The sequence below is a fragment of the Rattus norvegicus genome, chromosome 3, assembly GCF_021556685.1.
Source record: "Rattus norvegicus strain SHRSP/BbbUtx chromosome 3, alternate assembly SHRSP_T2T, whole genome shotgun sequence".
NCBI lineage: Eukaryota > Metazoa > Chordata > Mammalia > Rodentia > Muridae > Rattus > Rattus norvegicus.
In genome coordinates, this window is record NC_141536.1 from 7080090 (window position 1) to 7102486 (window position 22397).

The 22397-nt window shown below is 52.8% G+C and overlaps 2 protein-coding genes and 1 pseudogene across 11 annotated transcripts; 2 read left to right on the forward strand and 1 right to left on the reverse strand.

The window, feature by feature from the left end:
• The first annotated feature begins 2323 nt into the window (after positions 1–2323).
• Entpd2 (ectonucleoside triphosphate diphosphohydrolase 2) lies at positions 2324–7789 on the forward strand. Of its 9 annotated transcripts, none has more exons than XM_087654267.1 (11): positions 2324–2485; positions 3790–3907; positions 4380–4530; positions 4682–4841; positions 4927–5154; positions 5672–5926; positions 6009–6128; positions 6740–6808; positions 6980–7114; positions 7189–7359; positions 7441–7736. In XM_087654267.1, exons 1-11 carry the CDS (start codon positions 2369–2371, stop codon positions 7519–7521), a joined length of 1605 nt encoding a protein of 534 aa, XP_087510393.1. In that variant the 5' UTR covers positions 2324–2368; the 3' UTR covers positions 7522–7736.
• A 1586-nt stretch (positions 7790–9375) lies between these two features.
• Npdc1 (neural proliferation, differentiation and control, 1) lies at positions 9376–15142 on the forward strand. 2 transcript variants are annotated; one of them, NM_001004231.1, is given in 9 exon segments: positions 9482–9657; positions 12217–12363; positions 13411–13551; positions 13655–13825; positions 13940–14006; positions 14087–14174; positions 14255–14334; positions 14559–14655; positions 14753–15142. In NM_001004231.1, coding segments are annotated over 9 exon segments (996 nt in total). In that variant the 5' UTR covers positions 9482–9545; the 3' UTR covers positions 14846–15142.
• A 2455-nt stretch (positions 15143–17597) lies between these two features.
• Positions 17598–21321, reverse strand: LOC147995379 (large ribosomal subunit protein eL28 pseudogene; annotated as a pseudogene).
• Between the last annotated feature and the right edge of the window lie 1076 nt (positions 21322–22397).

Sequence of the window (22397 nt, forward strand, 5' to 3'; positions counted from 1 at the left end):
TCTTGCTCTTCCTTTCCCCTCTCCTCCCTCCCCATTCCCCTTTCCCCCTTTTCTCCACGTGGTCATGACCAGCCTCTACTCCTCTATTCCCTATCTATCTATCTATCTATCTATCTATCTATCTATCTATCTATCTCCCTTTTCTCTGTCCCTACTACCCTCTTAACTCCCCTCCCCACACCCTGAATAAACTCTATTCTATACTATACCATCATGTAGCTGGTTCCTCAGGGGTAGGGATGCCTCAACATGAGCCCACTGAGGCACCACCTTTCCCCACACCTCCCCACACTGCCATAGAACATATCCCCTCTCTTTATCTTTTTATAGACACACCACTGGGAACTGAATTAGAATCCTCTGCTGAAGCAGTATGTGCCATTAACGTTTGCTTCAAACCTCTAGCTTTCAAAGAGTAAATTTTCAAAGAAGGAAGAGCAGGAGGAAGGAAGACAGAGGGGGAAGGATGGAGGGAGGGAGGGAGGGAGAGAGAGGGGGGGAGGAACAGAGGGAGGCAGAAGGAAGGGAGGGGGTGGGGGCTTGTTGGCGAGCTTCTCCACTGAAGGAACTTCAGCTTCTGAGCACAGTGAGAAAACTAAGATCTTACAGGTCTAGCAGGAAGCCCCAGGCTGGGTGAGGGGAAGGAGGGAAGCTCTGAATCTAGGCCTCCACATTCCTCTGCCTGAGCCAAGCCACACATACAACACATCTGGAGCCCACCCCGCCCAAGGACTGAAGACATTGTCTCTCCTTCAGCCCTGGTCATCTTCAGCCTTTGTCCTGGCTCTCCCAACTCTCAGCCTCCCACACTTCTTGGCAGGCTAATCTGAGGCCTTGGCCATGAGTGTCTCCCCAGGGCAGGGGTCGGAGGTCTTGCCCCACCTCTGTCTCATCTTTTCAGGGCCCCTGTTGCCCATCAGGAAGCCCTGTTGGGCTTGTAAGAGGGGTGCTGACAGGCTGGTAGCTCCCCATGACCACAGCCTTTTCATACAGTGTCCCCTCCTTTCCTGGCCTCTGGTGCCCCAGCCTCTTCTAGCCTATGAGGGGTGGACAAAAGAACTTGGGGGGAAGCATGGGATGGGAGAGCTAGCAGGAAATTGGAGCCTTGCCTCATGTCCAGTGCTGACCACACCCAGAGATTCCCTTCTGGAGCCTCACAAGCTGGGCTTTGAAGAGATTGAGCCACCTCCAGGGTTCCTCCCCTCTGGGGTCCTAAGCTGAAAGAAAGAATCCTTTGCTGGGCCTGAAACACCAGACCCTCAGCCAGGGCAGCAATCCCAGTCCTATTGTCCCTGCCTGTTCAGCAGCCAAGGCATCACTGTGATGCAGCAAAGGCCAGTCCTCAGCAAGGCAGCCCCACTCCCCGGGGGTCTCGCCACATGGCTCCCTGCTGCCCCATGGATGGGATTCTTTGTGTTACTGGAATTCCCATGTTGTAAGGGCATGGAGTGGCATGGCTGCTGGCCAGGAAGCCTAGTCTGTGTGCCTGGTCGGTCTAGCTTACTGGGTCAGGAGGAGGGGGAGGGCTAGGCCAAAGCTAGCACTTTCCCAACCCCCAGCCAGTGTCCAAGAACTTCTTGATGACCAGGACACAAGCTTGCTTTGGAACTCTCTTTTCCTGTAGGAAGAAACCTGTGTGTAACTTGTCCTCCTCTTCTGCTATAGTTTAGGTCTTTGTGTCTGTCAAAGGGAGGCAAAAAGAGAGCGGCAGGGGTGGTCAAGACCATGAGATAAAATTCAGAGACAGAGAACTCATCTGCCCTCAATTTCCCGTTTGGGCTTATTTGATGGCAGGGCCATCCTTGCCCTCTCAGTTAGGAGACACTTGGTGCTCATTAGTCTGGGAAGTTGTCACAGCAGCTCGCGCTTGCTCCACAAGCAGATGCCGAACCCCTGTGCCCTTCTGAGTCTCGATCTAAGACCCAGTATTAAAACTTAATTATGTCAGCAAAAGGGTCTGGCTTGCCTTTCCCTGGCCAGAAAAAAATTTGGCTCCGGGGGCGCAAGCAAGGCTGCCTAGGAATCAACCTAGTCAAACCCCAACACCGGGTATCCTCTCAGGACTCCCAGGGCAGAGCTCCCTATGCTGTATGGACAGGAAGGAAGAACGTGACTGATAGCTGTGGGGCAATCCAGCCAAGAACCTGCGCGAGGAAGGGTGGTGCGGCTGAGTCACCCAAACCGCTCCACTCACCTGAGTCTTCTCATGAGGCTGGGCGGACTTTGGGCAGGTCCCCCGGTGGGAGGGCCTTCATGTGGGCGAGGCCTACTCCGGCCCCGCCCCCGCGTCTAACTCTGGGGCCCCGGCCACCCGGGCCTCCCCGCTGCCTGCTGTCCGGGGTCCCGCTGTGTTCTCCCACGCGTTCTCATGGCTGGAAAGTTGGTGTCACTGGTGCCACCCCTGCTGCTGGCTGCCGCGGGCCTCGCCGGCCTTCTGCTACTTTGCGTCCCTACCCAAGACGTCCGGGAGCCGCCCGCCCTCAAGGTGCACGCGCTCACTGCGGCGCTGGGGAGTAGCTGGCCCCGGGGCTAGGGGGTGTCTGTCGGGGACTGTAGGTGCGCGCCAGAACGCCCTGCGCTCTCACACCAGCGCGGGACTGTGCCTCCGGCCGGGTCCTAGGTTCCTCACTTCGTTTTACTGGGTCCGCGGGGTGACGGCGACGCTTCCGGAGCCCCACGGCACTGGAAGCAAAGTTCGTGGGAATTCCCCTGTTGCAGCTTCGCGATGGAGCTGCCCGAGCGGCAGAGGGGCTTTCTTCCCGCTCCCTTCATGCGGTTCCCATCTTCCCTAGCTGTGGCAAGAACCCCCCTCCCCAAGTCCAGCGCCATTTCCGGGCAGCACCTTGAGCGCGCCGTTAGAGAAGGGCATTGGTTCTAGACTAAGCTCCAGATAAGGGACAACACTTACTATGGATCTCCAACCCCCCTCAGACCAAGGTCTGAACCGTGTCACTTGAAAGAGGGCAAAGGAAGCTCGCTGGTTCTAAAGGGGTCTCCATCACCAAATCTCAGCCACCTCAGGCTAGAGGATGAAGCCTTTAACCCTTTGTTGGTCTTTTGCTGAGTTTGTGTGGGGACCTAGACTGGAAGGGGTTGAGCTCTGTAGCCATGAGGGATGGACTGTGGGGTGTGGGAGTTGAATCACTGTATCTGCCTAGTTCTGGAGGAGTTCTTTGCTGTGAGGGAGGACCGGAGCAGCCCTTTCCCAGGCTAGAACTGGCACATGCCCCAGGTTGGTGTCCAGCCAGGCTCCCTCAGCTGGAGTCCAGCCCCTTGAAGCTGCAAAGAAGGCCCATCCAATGCCCTTCTCTGCTCTGCAAAAGCCTCTCCCTGTTCCTGGCTTTTAAGGCCCAGGCAGGGGCATGGATTGGAGACCTTCTACATTCAGCCCCAGTCACATACTTTCCCGGTAACCCTTGTTTCCACATCCCATGGTTAGGCTAAGGTTCCAGCAGATACACGCAGAGCGAGGAAGGAAGGAAGAATAGCCGTTGGCTTTGCTTCTCTTGAACAGAGCAAAGTTCCAAATGGGACCCCCTGCCCCTGGCACAGCCCCTCAGTTGCTGCTGCTAGGAAGTCTACTTTCTGGTGCCTGTCAGTGACAGCCTCAGGCAGTTGGGAGGGGGGCTGTCACGGCAGGGAGTCCTGCTCAGTCTCCTTTGAGCTGGAGCACTGTGAAAGCTCTTGGCTGCCCCTGAGCTTCAGCCTGTAATTGGATTCATAGCTGATGGGAGTGGAGTGTGAAGGAGCCCCCCACCCATCAGGCTGACCTACCACGTCCACCCACAGTACGGCATTGTCCTGGATGCGGGCTCTTCACACACATCCATGTTTGTCTACAAGTGGCCAGCGGACAAGGAGAATGACACAGGCATCGTGGGCCAGCACAGCTCTTGTGATGTTCAAGGTGAGCATGGTTTGTCTTGGGTTCCTGTTAAGTTGCAGGCCCAGACAGTTATTCTCCTCTGCTTGCTGCTGGGTGGGGCTCACTCGAGGCAGGAGTTCAAAAGGAGAGGCTGGGTTCTCTGGACCTGGGAATGACTGTGGGCACTTTATGTTCTGGAACTGAAGCCCCAGGGAGCAGGTGGGAAGCCTTGGGGTTTAATGACCCAAGACAGACAGAGCTCTACACTATAGATGTGGCAGGCGGGCCTCCAAGGGTGGATCCCAGCAGGTTCTATGGAGGCTGGGCTAGGCTGACAATGCCCAGATCTTTCTCCTGGCACCTGTGCCCACAGCTACTAGGCAGGCGGCAGCATCAGAGACTCTGGGTGGCACCTGGACCCTTTGTCTCCAATTTGGGTATCCGTGGGATTAAGCGGGGAAGGCGTGTCCATATGCTGTGCTGGAAACCGTCCACCAAGCCTTGTTCCTTTTAGGTGGTGGCATCTCCAGCTATGCAAATGACCCCTCTAAGGCAGGCCAGAGTCTGGTCCGATGCCTTGAGCAGGCCCTTCGGGATGTGCCCAGAGACAGACATGCTAGCACACCACTCTACCTGGGAGCTACAGCAGGCATGCGCCTGCTCAAGTGAGTGCCCATCCCCTGGCTTGGCCCAGGGGCCTGCACAGCCCTTCGGCAGTGTAGAACTTCCCTCCCTGGTCAAGCTCTCAGGAGGGCAAGCCTGGCGGAGGGTGTCCGGAGGTGAGCTCCATCCGAGTCCCCCTCCTCCATTCCACAGCCTGACCAGCCCAGAGGCCACAGCCAGGGTGCTTGAGGCAGTGACACAGACGCTCACACAGTACCCCTTTGACTTCCGTGGTGCTCGCATCCTCTCGGGACAGGATGAAGGGGTGTTTGGCTGGGTGACTGCCAACTACCTGCTGGAGAACTTCATCAAGGTGGGCCCTGCAGCCAGCCCAAAGGACCTGGCGCCCTGCTGGTCTTGCTCGCCCACAGTCTAAGTGCAAACTCTATTCTCCACAGTATGGCTGGGTGGGCCGGTGGATACGGCCAAGGAAGGGAACACTGGGGGCCATGGACCTTGGGGGTGCTTCGACACAGATCACCTTTGAGACAACCAGTCCCTCTGAAGATCCAGGCAACGAGGTTCATTTGCGACTCTATGGCCAGCATTACCGCGTTTACACACATAGCTTCCTCTGCTATGGCCGAGACCAGATTCTCCTGAGGCTTCTGGCCAGTGCCCTCCAGGTGTGTGTCCAGACTTAACCAAAATACCACACTGGCGCCTTCAGGAGGAAGGGAGGGAGAAGGGACAGAAGGCATCAGAGCAGAGCCAAAAAGCAATCGGCTGGCCTCCGGAATCTTAAGAGAGGCCTTCTTTCCCACAGCTATACACATAGCTGTGAGACCCACAGTGGGTCGCTGTCTCCATGATGATGTCTGCCCTCAGCCTCAACCAACACCTAGCTTCTTCAGCTAGGCGTGCCTCAGGGTGAAGACAGGTGGGGAGGAACTCAGTGGTGTAAAGGGTCAGGAATGGAGGCCTAGAATAAGGAGAGCCAGGGAGTCATCTCAGAACCTTGAATGCCTAGCTAAAAGGTTTGCTGTTTGTCCAGCAGGTAATGGTGCTATGGTTGTTCACGAACACAAATGCGATGTTGCCCGAGTTGGATTGAGAGCAGTTCGTCATGCTGCTTCTCTGGGGTGGGGCGGAAGGCAGTAACTAACGTGGGGAGCTCTATCTGTTCTCCGGCTAACTCCCTAGATCCATCGCTTCCACCCCTGCTGGCCAAAGGGCTACTCTACCCAAGTGCTGCTCCAGGAAGTCTACCAGTCGCCATGCACGATGGGTCAGCGTCCCCGGGCCTTCAATGGCAGTGCCATCGTCAGCCTGTCAGGAACCAGCAATGCTACCCTGTGTCGTGACCTCGTCTCTCGGCTCTTCAACATCTCCTCCTGCCCCTTTTCCCAATGCTCCTTCAATGGGGTCTTCCAGCCTCCCGTGGCTGGAAACTTCATAGTGAGTCTGGGTGGCTGGATGTGGGGACGGGAGACCCTAAGCATGCAGTGACATGGTGACTGCACGCCCCTTTCTCCCACAGGCCTTTTCTGCTTTCTACTATACTGTGGACTTCCTGACAACAGTGATGGGGCTGCCTGTGGGAACCCTGAAGCAGCTGGAGGAAGCCACAGAGATCACCTGCAACCAGACATGGACTGAAGTGAGGCCTGTTCCCATACTCTCAATGGCTGGGCAGGAAGCTCTCCCCTTCAGTTGATCTCAGTATAGAGACTCAGTCATTTCAGAATGCCGAAGACTCCATAAGCAGCCAGGCTAATGTGGAGGGCTTGGGGCTGGACAAGCTAGAATTTCAGTGGTCTCCTCCAGGCCTGATACTACAATCAAGGTCTGGAGAATATGGTGGAACAGATATTGCAAAGGCTCTGTGGCAGCAGGGACCTCAAAGCAGAAAGGGACAGAAAGGCAGGTGTCTAGGACAAAGTGTAGAAAAGAGTGTCCCACCAGTGGGAAAGGAATATTCAGAAGAGAGTCGCAGGGCTTGGGGTTTGCCTGGAGAAACTGAGGATACCACCAGATTTCTGGCTCTGGTTATGGGCTGAACTGTAGTTCCCCGTAAGGAAGACTAGAGAGGCCCTGATGGCTGGAGTGTGAGGCGGTCACCATGTCACCCAGAGAAATAGGCTCCTCTAATCTTGGGCTCCCAGGAAGGTCTTAGAAAAGTGGAGCCACTTGGTCAGAGAGCAATACCTAAGCCTGGACATCTGGTCCTCTGATTATAACTCAAGCCTGCTTCTACCCTCTATTCCCCAGTGGCCATCTTTGCTGTCCTCTCCATCCAGCTGTTGGAAGGGGAGAACACAAGGTTCCAGCAGTCACGAGGTTTATCCCAGAGGAGTGTCTGCCTGGGAAGGGCGTTTTGGACTAGGTCTTTCTGTGTATTTCCTGTGTATGCCTTTCTTGGCCTGAGCTGAAGTGGGTAGGGTGTGCTGTACCCCAGGGGTCATAGCTCCTCATGGTCTTGAAGCTAATGCTGTCTTGCTCTCTTCTTAGCTTCAGGCCCGAGTGCCAGGACAAAAGACCCGCCTGGCTGACTACTGTGCTGTAGCCATGTTCATACATCAGCTTCTGAGCCGTGGTTACCACTTCGATGAGCGCTCCTTCAGAGAAGTGGTCTTCCAAAAGAAGGTGGGTAAACGGCGGGGTCAGAGGGTTGGGGTGCGGCCTCTTGGAGGCTGATGCCATGCCGTCCCCCCTCTTAGGCTGCAGACACGGCTGTCGGCTGGGCGCTGGGCTACATGCTGAATTTGACTAACCTGATTCCTGCCGACCTCCCCGGACTACGCAAGGGCACCCACTTCAGCTCCTGGGTCGCTCTCCTGCTGCTCTTCACAGTCCTGATCTTGGCGGCGCTGGTCCTGCTCCTGCGCCAGGTGCGTTCTGCCAAGTCTCCAGGCGCCCTCTAGGGGTGAACTGGGAGCCTCTCCCAACTCCCTACTATCCCTCCCTTCCAGAGGGCATCTCTGACCCTGAAGCAGCCTGGAAACCAACGTTCCCTATCTACATTCACAGAAAGCCTACGTGGGCAGCCCTGAGTTCTCAATTAATCCTCCTCTCTCTTCCTAGGATGTCAGGTCTCAGCCTGTGACTCAGGGTGAGGTCCATTCGGAGTGGGACTTTTGTTCTGATCTTCAGGGCCCTGGGAACTTTCTGTCTGGGCCTTTAGAAAGGCAGGCACCAGAGCCTACAGGCTGGGAGTCAGTTCCATGCCTACTTGTAAAAACTTTTGTAATAAAAGATTTTTCCTAGAGCAGCGAAGTGTTCCTAGGGCGGGGCACCCTTGGTCGCCTGTTCTGCCTTCCAGCTGTGTTGTTGGTTATTTGGGTGAAACCTGGTTCCAAGATACTGACTTTTCTTGCTTCCTCCCTTTTCGTACCAGGCCTGAGGCAATGGAGGCACTCCTACCTACTCTGCTCTGGGGTTGTCCCTGAGTCTGAGTTTTCTCTGACAGACAGAACCCTAACAAACCGCAGGTCCCCCTCGAATGACATCCACAGGAATTGAGGCTGCACTCCCAAGCTGTTTTTTCCAACTGATACTTGAGATATTAGTAGGCCTGAAGGTCAGAGGCACCTGCATCCGCAGCCTAAGTCTCTGTGTTCTCTAGGTGGGAAAGTGTGACCCGAGTATGGGACTTCTCTCTTGCCTCTTTCATGGGAAATTAGCTCAGACTCTATTTCTGTGCAGTCAATGCCTTAAGGGCTGGGTTGGGATGGTAGCTCGAGTGCATGCGTGCGCGACACACACACACACACACACACACACACACACACACACACAGAGAGAGAGAGAGAGAGAGAGAGAGAGAGAGAGAGAGAGATACATTTTTTAAACCTGCACTGACAGCCCCCTCTTTGAGTTTGCTAGCCTGAAGGATGGGAAGACAGGTAAGGCTGGGGAAGTCAGCCTTGTTCTTTTCTCTGTGTGTGTTTTTTGTTTTTTTTCCCCCTCATGAGACAGGGTTTTCCCTCGGCTGTCCTGGAGCTTACTTTGTAGATCTGGCTGGCCTCAGACTTACAGAGATCTGCTTGCTTCTGCCTCCCAAGTGCTGGGACCAAAGGTGTGCACCACCATCCCCCAGCCCTGTTTTTCACTTTTAAGACAGGGTCTCACTATATATTCATGGCTCTCCTGGAACTTGATATGTAGATCAGGCTGGCCTCAAACTCACAGAGATTTGCGTACTTCTGCATCTTGAGTGATGGGATTAAAGGCATGAACCATCACGCTGAGCTTCAACATTGCTTTCTTGATTCAGCCAGGGGGGTGTCTCCGTCGGGGGTGGAGTGTCCCCTCGGGACTGTAAGTGAATGGTAATCATGAGGTACCATGGATGGTCTACATGTGACTCAAGCCATTACCTGGGATCATGACCACCTTGGACAGCTCCCAGACGACTGTCAACTTATGTCAAATTACTCTTGCCCCCTGGTGGCATCATTCGGGAACGAGCCTGACTTGATCTTGTGAGCCTGCTGGCTGTGTTTGCTTTTCTTCGTAGCGTAGACCGGTGTGTCTCTATACACCTGTTTATCATTGTTGGATACATTTTGCAAACCTGCAACAGTCAGCCTAGTCTACATAACCAGGATCTGTCCCTGGGTTCCCCTAGTCTAAGCTCCTCCGTTCTAACTGGGTGGGTGGTGAGGGCAGTCGGACCACTAAAAAGGCGTGAATCCTGGGACGCCCACTGCTAGTCAATCCCAAGCCAGATTTCTTGGTAATGAGGCAAACTGCTGTAGAGACTAGAGGACGGGAGACACTCAGCCGCCTTTAGAAAGGGGGCCCCATCAGGATGTAGAGGGAGGGGGGCTCCGACTAGAAGAGATGTCCCGCCCCCGCAGGTAGAGCGCGCAGGCGCACTTCGGACACTTTTCTCTGGCCGCCGCGCCTCCATCCCATCCCGGATCCATTGCCGCAACGTCAGCGCCGCCGCCTCCTCTTTTCCTCTTCCTCCTCCGCCCCTCTCGCTTCCCGGCTTCTCCAGTCGCGGTTCCCGGAGTGGGTACCGAGCCCGGGGCCGTGGGGTGCCATGCTGCCCGGGTGGCGGCGCTGAAGCATGGCGACGCCCGTCCCTCCGCCTTCCCCGCGGCACCTGCGGCTGCTGCGGCTGCTGCTCTCCGGCCTCATTCTGGGAGCGGCCCTGAATGGTGCCACCGCCCGCCGCCCGGGTGAGCGAGCGCTCTAGGCGCAGGCTGCGGGGCGCTCCGGGGCTGGGATTGCCGGGTGGGGAATCCTGCCACCCGGCGCCGCCCTAGTCTTCCCTGCCACCGCCCTGGCCTTACCCAGGCCCACAGGCCAGGCAGGCCCTATCCGCTGGGCATGGGTAGGGTAAACAGGTCAGGCCTGTTGAAGGCCATGCTAGATGAGTCTTCTCTCGGGTCCTTGGAAGCGAATGTAGATTTCACGTGCTTTTGGTCTTTGTCTCTGGGTCCCAGAGTCAGTCTGGTGTGTGTCTCCGGACGTCTTTCTGGGTCTTCAGCCATCTGGTTCCTCGTGGCCCTTCAAGGGGATCCTGTGTCTTTGTTTTTGTGTCTCCCAGGCTTGCAGTTGGCAGTGTTGTTCCTGGTGTCAGCGGGCCTTGCCTGTCAGCCCTGTCTCAAGTGTGTGTGTGTGTGTGTGTGTGTGTGTGTGTGTGTGTGTGTGTGTGTGTGGTGTAGAGGGGTTCCTATGACAAAGTCTAAGGGTTCCAGGCCTAGGGTCTTGTTCCAATTTAGTGGGGTCAAGCTGCCCCCATCCCCTGCCCTGGAGGGCATGCACCACCCAGTCCTCTGGTCTGAGGTCTGTGTATTGACCCTTTAGAAGAGTGTGACCCCCTCTCCCCCAACTGGGAGAACCTTCTTGACAGATGGGTCCTGAAGCCACAGGATTCAAATTGAATCTCCCAGAGGGGAGTGAAGTGGGAGAGGGTGCCTATATGTTCACTGAGTTTGTCTGGTATGTATGGGAGCTGCTTTGAGCCCAGTTTACAGATGAGGAAACTGAGGGCACGGAGAGGTGACTGGTATGTGGCACAACTGGAACTCTTAACAAGATCAGTCTGGAAGTGGGGCCTTAAGAGCTTGGCAGACCTCCTCCTAGGCAAGCAACCCAGGAACTGAACTGAAGGTTGGCATGACTGGAAAGGTTGGCATGACTGGAAGAGACTCTGGAGGGTGGAGGGCCAGACTGGGCCTTGGCAGAGGTGCTAAATAGGCTGTCTCCCAGGTGGGTCCACCTCAGGGATGGGACTCAGTACTGACCTCCCTGGGCAGGTGCAGGCCTCTGCTCATTGGCCTCTAGCTGAATGCAGAGGCCTGGCCTGACCCCATGCTAAGCAGCCTCGTATCAAACCTAGTGCCCAGGAAAGGCCAGTAGCCAGGCATGGGTAGGAAACCAGTTACTCTCCAGCTGCCATTGTTTCTGGGACCCAGGCTGGAGGGAGTCTTTCTACCCAAGATTAAACAGTAGGCTGGCGGACTAGGGAGGCCCTACAGCCCTAAGCCGGCATTGTGCTCCACCTCTAGTATAGGTCTGACTAGGTTGTCAGCACCAGGGGCAGGGACCGTCTGGCTCCCTGGAGCCGAGCTGGTGGGTGGAGCCCATGGAAGCCTCCTGGCACTGTGCTGTTTAACTCTCCCAAGCCCCAGGCTTAGATTGCTGTTCCTGGAGGCTGCTGACACAGTCTGTGGAGGATAGAAGGTGTGCAGCCTGGGACTCGGTGTGCCACCTGCCACCAGAGCCTCTGGAACCTCTTTGCGGGAGATGTAGAGTGTCAGATTACAAAGGAAACTAAGCCAGAGTCTGTACACATCCCAGGGAGCCTGCAGTGTGGAGACTGGAAGGGTCTGGTTGGCCTGAGAGACAGGCAGGGTTGATGGCCCTGCTGGGTTCCTGAGACAGGGACTAAAGTTGCAGTCGCAGGCTGGGATTATTCCTTACCTTTGAAGCAACTGAACTTGTGCATCCCATAGGAGAGACTGAGGCGTAAAGCTCACTGCTCTGTGTAGCTGTGTCAGGATGGGCTGATTGGCAGGTATAAGAGAACATTGTGCTCTGGACCCCGAGCGACAAAAGTGTGAGTCAGAACTATGACTTATGGCAGCCCCAACACTAATCAGCCCAGGCCTTTCAATGCCTGCATTGTATCTAAGCCAGTGCCTTCTTAGGTCTCCCAAACCCTAGTGCCCTGAAGACAAAGGCTAGGCAGAGAGAGCCACTGTCTTCTGGACTGAGCATTTGTTCTGTGGGCTGCCAGACTAACTCTAGGGTTATAGGATTATGTGTTGGGGTCTGGAGAGGAGCCCCAGTGTTTAGGAGAAATGTCTACCCAGCATCCTTTGCTTCTCCAGAGCCGATGAGAGAACAGAGCTCTGTCCTCAGTAGCAATTTGGATGGAAGGTTCTGGCTCACTCTGAGCCATGCAAAGGTCAAAGGCCAGCCTTGGAGAACTATACAGTCCTTTCTTGGAGAGCTGACTGGACGCTTAGGGTCGGTTTATCCTTTAAGCATAAGGCCTAGGAGCAAGACTGGGGAGTGGGTGGGGCAGGATGGTTCCCATAAGATGTGGGACTGTCTGCTTCCTGATTCCGAGAATTGGCAGTAGGAAACCAGGGCTTGTCCAGGACAATGGCTGGAGCTATGCCTGCCCAGCTCTGTGGAGGGTGGGGTTTCTATACAGAGCTGCTGCTGTAGGGGTTGGAGGTCAGTCAAGTGGGCTGTGATAGGCCGCGCCTCTGCTTCTTCCTCAGATGCTCCCACCTGCCCTGGAAGCCTGGATTGTGCACTGAAGAGGCGGGCAAAGTGCCCACCAGGGGCACATGCCTGCGGACCATGCCTTCAGTCCTTCCAGGAGGACCAGAGAGGGGTCTGTGTGCCGAGGAAGCACCAATCTTCTGGTATGGCAGAGTATAGATTCAGGGAAATAGATGCATGAGATGTGTTTCCTCCCTCTCTTCCCTGCCCTGTGGGTCCAGACCTAAGAATCCTGAAGCCTCATGATAGTGGCCACCCATTCCTCTGAGCATCGTGGAATGCTCAGGTCCAAGACCAGAGTGACAAGATGGTGCTGACCCAGTGTTGGAACTAGGCTGAGGCCTATGGCAGCTGGGTCCTCCAGGTAGAGGATGACCTCAGGAGGAGGTGGAGAGGTCAGACTGTTAGGTTTGGACCATGACAGGTCCCCCAAGCCGTTCCAGTTGTCTACTTTGCACCCTCTAGGCAACCTGCTGTTCTCTCCTGCTCGCTTATCCTGTGCTCCCCACCCCTATCTCAGCATGTTGGGAGGCAGGGTTTCTCTGTGTAGCCCTGTGTATCCTGGAACTCACTCTGTAGACCAGGCTGGCTTTGAACTCACAGAGATCCACCTACTTCTGCCTCCCAAGTGCTGGGATTAAAGGCCATGCGCCACCACTGTGTACCCAGCTTGGGAGCTTCTCTTTGGACTGTGAAGTATTAAGGGAGAACGGGCCCATGTCCACCCCTATCCCCGCCCTACCCCCCCTCTGTATATGCCTGCCCCCACAGGCAGCTTCTTTTCTGATGGCCTGGGAGTTAACTAGATGTCTGGGTAGACTTTGATTTGCTCCCTCCTTCAGGATTTCCTTTCTCCTCTTAGGCAGAGAAGGGGCCCGAGGGTGGGCAAGGTAGGATATGTATTGACTTCCAGTGCTCTGCCCACCCTCTGTGCCCACCGGCTAGAATAAGAGATTCCATTTCTTTCTCCTATCGTGGGTCTCTGCACATGCCCTGGCCTTCCTCTCCACTCTTCTCCTCTTCCCTGCCTCCTCCCTCCCCCACCTCTGACTCAAAGAAGCTCCCTCAGTTGTCACCATGGAAACCAAGATAGTGAACTTTGGATGGGTCCCTCCATCTCAGGAGGCTGCTTGCTGCAGGCATTGTCGAGGGTCTGGGGCCTCTGTATATGAAGGCCCATCACTCCTCAGGGGAGGGCCTGCCCCAGCCCAGACTGGAAGAGGAGATCGATTCTCTGGCCCGGGAGCTGGCACTGAAGGAGAAGGAGGCTGGGCACCCAAGGCTCACAGCACAGCCCTTGCCTGAGGCTTCCCAGAAGCTCCTGGAACCTGGTGAGAACCCCCATCTCTACCCCACCCCATGCATACTACTCTGATCCTGTTTCTTTGACCAAAGGCTAAGTCCTGCTGACTTTACGTGTGTGCCTGACTTTAGCAGCTACCCTGGGATTCTCACAGTGGGGTCAACAACTGGAGCCTGGCCTCCCCTCTACTCACGGAACCTCTTCGCCCACACCCCACACCTCCTTGAGCGCCCGGGCATCCTCTGGGCCTGTGCAGATGTCCCCGCTGGAGCCTCAAGGCCGTGGAAATGGCCTCGCCCTTGGTAGGTCCAGGGTAGGCCTGTGGTGTGGTGGGTGGAAGGGGGAGGCACCAAGGAGCTAGGGGAGGTAGACTGAGGCTTTCCTCAGCTTCCTCAGATTGCCCCTCTCTCCCGCAGTACTGATCCTGGCGTTCTGCTTGGCAAGCACAGCTGCACTGGCTGTGGCAGCCCTCTGCTGGTGTAGGTGAGCGTTGGGCTCCAGCTGGTGGGTAGGAGCTCACCCCCAGCTCCATAACAACACTCTCAAACCCCAAACTCCTTCAGGCTTCAGCGAGAGATCCGCCTGACTCAGAAGGCTGACTACACTGCCACAGCCAAGGGGCCCACTTCACCAACAACACCACGAATCTCGGTGTGTAGCTCTACCCCCACCAGGCACAGTTTTGTTCTGTGCACCCCAACATGTGCTTAAGATTTCTGCCCCTTCCACAGCCCGGGGACGAGCGTCTGGCGCATAGCGCAGAGATGTATCATTATCAGCACCAGAGACAGCAGATGCTGTGCCTGGAGCGGTGAGCACCCCAGCCTGAGGTGGCCACTCCCCCACCCCCCACAGCCCCACCCCCACCTCACACCTCCTCCCTACCCACACCTCACCTCACCATCCTTCCCTACCTCTTACTCCCTGCCCCCACACCCCAGCCCCAGGCCCCTGCCCAGGGCAACAGTACATTGAGCACCTACCTCTGGGCCCTTGGAGAGTGCACAGAGGACTCAGCTACTTTGCTCCCACCAGGCATAAGGACCCTCCAAAGGAACTGGAGTCAGCCTCCTCCGATGAGGAGAATGAAGATGGTGACTTCACTGTGTACGAGTGCCCAGGCCTGGCGCCAGTGAGTGCTCAAGGGGCATGGAGGGGTTATCTGCCGGGGCTTCCCCTCATCTTGTCTTAGGCCTTACTGCCCAGAGCTTGACCCAGTGTCTTCACAGACAGGGGAGATGGAGGTGCGCAATCCACTGTTTGACCATTCCACGCTGTCAGCACCAGTGCCTGGTCCCCATTCCTCACCACCACTGCAGTGACTCCTAGGCTGATGCCCACAGCCCACCGGTGGGGACAAGCAAGTCCTGGTGTTCCCCATGGAAAAGAACAGCATTGTGACCCTCTGCATGCTTTTGGCAGGAGAGAGGCGCCAACCCCTGGGCTCCCTTGCCAGGGAGATTCTCTGCCTTATGTGGGAGATCCAGCATCTGCTTGCATATTCTCTGTCTGGTCTGAACCCTCAAACTGGAGATGCAAGTCCAGGAACCCTAGAGCCGAGGCATGGATAGAGAGTTCTGGAGATAAAAGCCAATTAAAGTCTTTTTCAAACCTGTGAATGGCTTCTGGGTTCACTAATGGCATAATCAGCCCACAGTCACTCACCCCCCTGGGAAGCCTTGGTGGATGGACATTCAGTGGGGACCTGGACCTTCTCTTGCAATTCCAGAGAGAGGTGATACTTCGGAAGGGGCTTGAAGCCTGGAGGAGAATCAAACACAGGACAACCCTCACCATCTACAGTGGGAACTCACTCCTACTACCCTCCCACTCCTCTGTGAGTTTAAGAATATCAAAGCTGGCTCAGCGGTTAAGAACACTGACTGCTCTTCCAGAGGTCCTGAGTTCGATTCCCAGCAACCACATGGTGGCTCACAACCATCTGTAATGGGATGTGATGTCCTCTTCTGGTGTGTCTGAAGACAGCAACAGTGTACTCATACAAGTAAAATAAACAAATAAATCTTAAAAAACAAAAAGGAATATCAAGGGTATACCATAGGGCTAGATGACCAGATTCCCCCTTTCTGTGGGATTAAAAAGGTTTAGTAAAAGGAGCAGTTTGCATATACCTGGCTGTGGGTATCCAGCATCTCCTTCCTGTGTGTTATCTACTTAGGACAGAAACCCAAGAGGATAGCATATAGGCCCGCAGGATTCTTACAGGGACAACTCTTAGACCCATGTGTGTAATGTATTGGAGGGGAGGGAGGCCAGCCAGGCAGATGGACCTCGGGAATGCAATGTACATGAGGCAGGAATTCAGGTAAGATGGGTAGAGACTTACCTGCCCAACGCACTGTAGAGCTTGGACTTGACCTGCCACTTCTATCTGTGACAGAAGCCATAGCTTTAATTCTAATGTGTGTGTGTGTGTGTGTGTGTGTGTGTGTGTGTGTGTGAGAGAGAGAGAGAGAGAGAGACAGACAGACAGACAGACAGACAGACTGACTTTGGCAATCCCCCAAAAGATGGCTTCACTAGCTTTGTAAAGTTTTTCATCTTGTGTTTTTGAGGCAGGGTCTCTCTGTGTATCCCTGACTGTCCTAGAGCTCACTCTGTAGATCAGGCTGGCCTGGAACTTAGAGATCTGCCTGTCCCGTCCCCTGGATGCCGGGGTTAAAGGTGAGTGCTACTACCCCAGCTTGCTTCTTTCTTTTTAGCTTTGTGATTTTAAGTTCTCTGTAATGTTTGGAGAAAGCTATACAAAAACAGTAATTTTAAGTAAGTCTTGACTTTACTATTCTCAAGCAGTTATCCCCCACCCCAGTGGTTATCTCGCCTAGTCTAGACATACGCCATCTTTACATCCTATCCATAGATACTTCAGTTAGCAAGAACACATAGCCAGAAGTGGGAAACACAGAAGCCAAAAACAAGGTTAGTGCGTTTAGAGACTCCCAGGACTATGAACTTTGATGGATTATGTGTTTGTCTTGTTTTTGCTGGCAGTGCTGTCTGTGTGCTGCATTTTACAGCCTGAATGGTACACCCAAAATGGCGTCAGTTGTGCTAAGGTGATGGTCCTGTTACATTCCCCATTGGTCTGAGTGAATGAGTCAAATTGTGGGCTCATTCTTTTCTTTTCTTTCTTTCTTTCTTTTTTTTTCTTTCTTTTTTTGGAGCTGGGGACCAAACCCAGGGCCTTGCACTTGCTAGGCAAGCGCTCTACCACTGAGCTAAATCCCCAACCCCATGGGCTCATTCTCTAATGAGGTCTAGCTGGTCCTAAGGACCTTCAATTTTACTGACCCAGATAGTTGGCCATATAGTTTCAGGTGAAGGGGCTGCCTAGGCTCAGTCAGTCTGGTAGCAGAGTAGTTAGCCAGGGGATTAAGAGGACAGAGCCTGGTATCAATTACCTGATTTATAACTTTGTCTCTCTTTTTTTTTTTTTTTTTGAGTCCCTACCCACTTCAGGGCAAGATTTTTAAAAAAAATTATTGTTTATCAATTTGCATAGAAGCAACATTTTTTTCCAAAGTCATATATAGATTTTTTTTTTAATCTCATGAGAAGTTTAAATCTTTTTAATCTTGTATGACCATTTCTGCGAGGGAATCTAAGTGTTGTTCTAAGACCTCTACTATCAGAAGAGGCTCATTTAATCAAACCATTAGCACATGCCCACCAGGTAGTCTCAGGAGCCTGATGATGTTGCTGTTATCCAGATGAATTAACTCATCAGAGAATAGCAGGCATCCGACCGAGGAGAAATACCTGTGTTAAAGGTTTGGATATTTGTAAGTTCTCCGTAAGTTCTTTAACATTAATCTGGGCTTCCCTGAGTCACAGTGAATCTTATCAGTCAATGCGCTGACAGTTCAGTTAGGTCCTATCCCTGTGTAGTACGGGGGCTGCCTGTCTAAGCATAAACAGCAATGTCGGCTGGTTTTTGGCTAGGATTGACTAAATCTATCCACAAGGACCCTTTTTTGTGTGTGTGTGGCAGAGAGTTTATTTATTTATTTTGGACAAGTCAGTGGACTCTTTGTTGCTTCTGGGGCGTGGGGCTCAGGAACTCTTGGTGGGGCGGGTCCGTTTCCTCCTCACCACCACAGGCTTCTGGCTTCAAAGGATGGCACTGGGCCGGGCGGATGGCTGCCGTGCGCAGATCAGGGAGGTACTTGTTCTCTTGGATCACGTGCCTGATGTTGCCGAGGATAGCCCAAGCATTCTTGTTGATGGTGGTCCTCTCGTAGGAAGTGGCAGGTTTTCGCTGTCCCGATCTGCATTTCATAACCACCACGACCTCTGCCATCAGCCGCGGGCTCCATTCTGACGGGTTTGCGGTGGATTAGCCCGATCTTGTGGAAGGAGTTTTGGGCCTTCAGATTATTGGGCTCCTTGCTGTACGTCTGCTTATTCTTCTTGATCAAGAAGCTGGAGCAGTTCCGAACGACCGTCCATTGCAGATGCGCGGAACTGGCGGTGGCTCCTCTCCCTGTGGCAGCCAGAGACAGAAAGAGAAACACCAGAGGCAGGGGTATAGAGTTTAATTACCCAGGTTTCCCCAATGTCAAAGGCCAGAATCATTTTATTTAGATGATTTTTTTTTCCAGGAAGTGTTAGTTTTATAATCCCAACTTTTGCAATGGAAATTCCCCTGTTTCTGGGCAACCAATGGGTTCAGCCACAGGGCATTTGTAGAATTGTAAACTCTGTATTCCTTTCTCAGAGATAAACTCTCGTATCTCCTTTCTCCAATACAACCAGATATTTAAAGTGGCCATTAGTGAGTAAAGGTCGCAATGAGTCTGGGTTGCTGGTCTGTAGTCACACTAATTCCTTCCTGTGTTTGTCTTTGTCTTCTTCAGTTCCCTGGTGCCGACCTGAGGGCCGTGGGGATTGGATCCTAATCCTCATGTTATAGATCAGACTGGCCTTGAACTCAGCAATCCTCCTGCCTATGTCTCCCAGATGCCCAGCTATGGTTTTTGTTTTTTGTTTTTTTTTTTTGGTCTGGGGGGGGGTGTTTCCTGGAAGAGATTTTAAAACACTATTTGAGCAATTTTAAATGGGTGGGAACACTTTCATCCATCCCAGGAAGGTATTTACAAAAACATAGAACTGGAGAGATGGCTCAGTGAGTAAGAGCACTGTCTGCTCTTCAGAGGGTCCTGAGTTCAAGCCCCAGCAACCACATGGTGGCTCACAGCCATCTGTAATGGGATCTGATGCCCTCTTCTGGTGTGCAAGTGTACATGCAAATATAGTACTCATACACTAAATCATACACTAAATAAATAAATAAACCTTAAAAAACAAAACTAGCAAATACTTTAAAAATATTTACTTATTTGTTTAATGTATTATGAGTACACAGTAGCTGTCTTCAGACACACCACAAGAGGATATCGGATCCCATTACAGATGGTTGTGAGACACCATGTGGTTGCTGGGAATTGAACTCAGGACCTCTGGAAGAGCAGTCAGTGCTCTTAAACACTGAGCCATCTCTCCAGTCTGGCAAGTACTTTTATCCTTCCCCAGCAGGTCAGATCTTGGTGAAGTCAGTTGTCCCAGAGTTTGCCAGGGTATTGGTCTCACATTTGCACACTTCCTGGATAAGGGCTCTCTGTTCTGGATTCACTTGAGCACAAACCCAGCATCAGGCAGAGACATCCTGTGCTAGGCTTGGTCTAGCATAGTTGGTATGAGCAACTCTGATAGTTCTGTGGACGTCAGATTGTAGCCTGGTGAAGGCAGTTACCAGAGTTCTGCCAGTTGTTTCCTCTGTCAACCTGTGGGCTTGAGCTGTCCATGTCTTCTCCAGAGAGCACCAACTGGTGCTGTTATCAGGGTATCAGTAGGCTGTACTGCTTTTAGGGGTGTTTGTTGAACAGCCAGGTTAGCAGCCAGACAATGGAGCCCCACAATTTGGAGTGGAAGCTAAATAGCCTCTGGGATAGCCAAGGTTTTTTTTCATGTCCTTTTTCCAGTGTTGAGAAGCCTACTTTCTCTATAGTTCACACTGAGGATGTGCCGGGCTGGAGAGATGGCTCAGTGGTTACAGTCCATGGTAACAGTCTTTCCTTCTCCCCATCTGGGTCAGATTGGTCAGTTCTGTTTTCTGTGCTGTGGTACCTAGCTTGGGCCCGAATAATTTCAGATAAAGTAACTCCTGCGCTCCCATGTATCTGGTTTTTTTTTCTTTTCTTTTCTTTTTGGAGCTGGGGACCGAACCCAGGGCCTTGCACTTGCTAGGCAAGCACTCTACCACTGAGCTAAATCCCCAACCCCCATGTATCTGGTTTTATCTTCCATTTTTTGACAGTCATGGGTGAACATCTGCATCAAAGGCAAGAAGGTAGCTGAACTGATGGCAAAAGGTCTTTAGACCGGACTCAAGGTTTGTCTAGGAGCAGGGCCTGGTACTGGGCCACACAGTCATTAGAGAGCCAGCGTCCTACTGTCCTTAAAGGAGGGTCTCAGCTGTGCCCTGGGGTGCAGTGAATATAAGATATTGACCTGGAGTCAACTTGCTTGCCATCTTTCGTTAAACTAGCAGTAGCCATCTCAGCTCTCTGACAGGTGGGCCATCCTGTGGCTACAGGAGCCGATCGTTTGGACATACATGTCATGGGGTGTTTCCATGACCCCAAAGTTTGGGTGAAACCCCCTTTTGTCTTTTGTTTCATGGACAAAAGGCTTCGAGACAGTTGGAAGTACCAGGGCTGGAGCTGAGGGTCACGCTATTCTTAAAGCCTCAAATGCCTTTTGTTAGTCTCAGTCCAGATTAGGGCTCAGTGTCCCTTCTTGTGTTGGTGTGTTGAGGCCTTGCTATTTCCCCAAACTCTAATATCCAGTGGCAGTGAAACCTAACTGCACCTAGGAACTCTAAAAACAGGATGGCAGCTAGTCTGAGGCTCTGCTTGCTTCCCCTCAGCTGGTAGCCAAGATAGCTAGCTAGCCTCTGATGTACAAAGTTGGACTTCCTTAACTGACATTTTGTAGCCCCAGGTCTGTAACTGGCAGGATCTCTTCAGTGGACCTTTTATAATGTATTTTCCTGGGAAATCCTCTCACCGAGGAACAGGTCAGTATCTGATGTCTTTACATCCTGTGCTACCCAATCTAAGTATATATCCTACCTCTGGGTCTGTCCATTTAAAAGCAAAGATGGGTTGACTCACCTCTGCCAATGAGAGGCTGAAGAATGCATATTTCAAGTCCAAGACAGTTTCTCTGGAAGAATCTGATTCTTGAGAGTCAGAGGTCCCAGGTTCCTTTATAGGCAGGAGAGGTGTCATCCAGGGTACCTGTCTTTTTAAGTCAGGCAATGTGGATGGCAATTTCTCCTTTTGTTTCCAAAAGGTCACTGGGTGTTGTTTAATCTGGATGGAGGAGCTGAACAAATTATAGAAGCCTGTTCCCTGGCCAGTCCTGAGGAGTAGGTTTTTCTGACAAGAGGATGAGACACCAAAATTTTGCTGAGCCTCTGTAAGCCTAACCGTATCTCCCCACCAGAGAAGGTGACTGCTGCGGCTTTCAATTTATGCAAAAGGTCCTGTCCCGGTCAACTCTCTGACTTTCTTTCAGAACACATCCAGCAACTGGGACCTACTTGTATCTTTAATTCCTTTTTAACTTTTAAAATTTTTATTTACTCTCTGGGGCTGACTGGGTGACAAAGGAAATCTTTTTGGCAGTTGTCTTGATTCTTTCCCAACGGTACCTATGGAAATTGTTTGGAGTGTCTTGGTCAGGCTGCACTGCTTGGTGTTGTCCAACCCATGGGCAGTTTTCTTTGAGACAGTGTGTGTGTGTGTGTGTGTGCGTGTGTGTGCGTGTGTGTGTGTGCCTGTGTGTATGTGTGTGTGCGTGCCTGTGTGTGTGTGTGCCTGTGTATGTGTGTGTGCGTGTCTGTGCCTGTGTGTGTGTGTGTGCGTGTGTAGCCGTGGATGTCTCAAACTCACAGGGATCCGCCTGCCTCTGCCTCTTGAGTGTTGGGATTAAAGGCGTGCACCACCACTGCACAGCTGGGTTTTTCTTTTTCTTTTTTTTTTTTCCCTTTTCTTTTTTTCGGAGCTGGGGACCGAACCCAGGGCCTTGCGCTTGCTAGGCAAGCGCTCTACCACTGAGCTAAATCCCCAACCCCACAGCTGGGTTTTTCTTGTTTTGTTTTGTTTTTTATAATTGTTTTTAAGAGAGTGGTGGGCTTTGAGTTTTCCAATTATGTGGATCATTGGCTTTAAAATGACATAAATAATGAAAAGAGAAATAAAAACTTTCTCTTTTCCTTGGGCTTGCCTCAGAGGAACTTCTCTGCTATAGAGCAGGCACTGAATAGAGAAAATGCTCACCTTGGGAAACTATTGCCCCTCCCTGTGTGCATTTCACTTAGATAGCAAGGGTCCCTAGAGGAGAGGCCTAGCCCCTCCTCACCTCCACCCAGGGGCTAGCCCTGACTGGGTAAGAGTCAAGCAACAGACAAGCTCCCAGAGTGGGACAGGTGCAGAGCTTCTGTGGGAAGGGAGATTCTCTGGGCAACCTGGCAACGCCAGACAATTCAAAACCTCAACAGGAGGGGGCACAGGTCTGAAGACAGGGAAACAAAGCTGACAGAAACACAGAACTACGGACTTTGACGGTGAGTTTTATAGCCTGGAAGGTACGTCCAGCCGTGGAGTCAGTTGAGCCAAGGTGTGGGGCCCTGTTGCAGCCTTGAGTACTGAGCTTTCTTCATTAGCAAGGAAAGACAGGGAGAGAGGAGATACAGAGACCGCTTTGAATACTCTAAGCCTGTGTTTGCAGGGTTCCTCTGGTTCTAGCAGTGGCTTCACATGGGATTGCGTGCTCTGGAAACCTCCA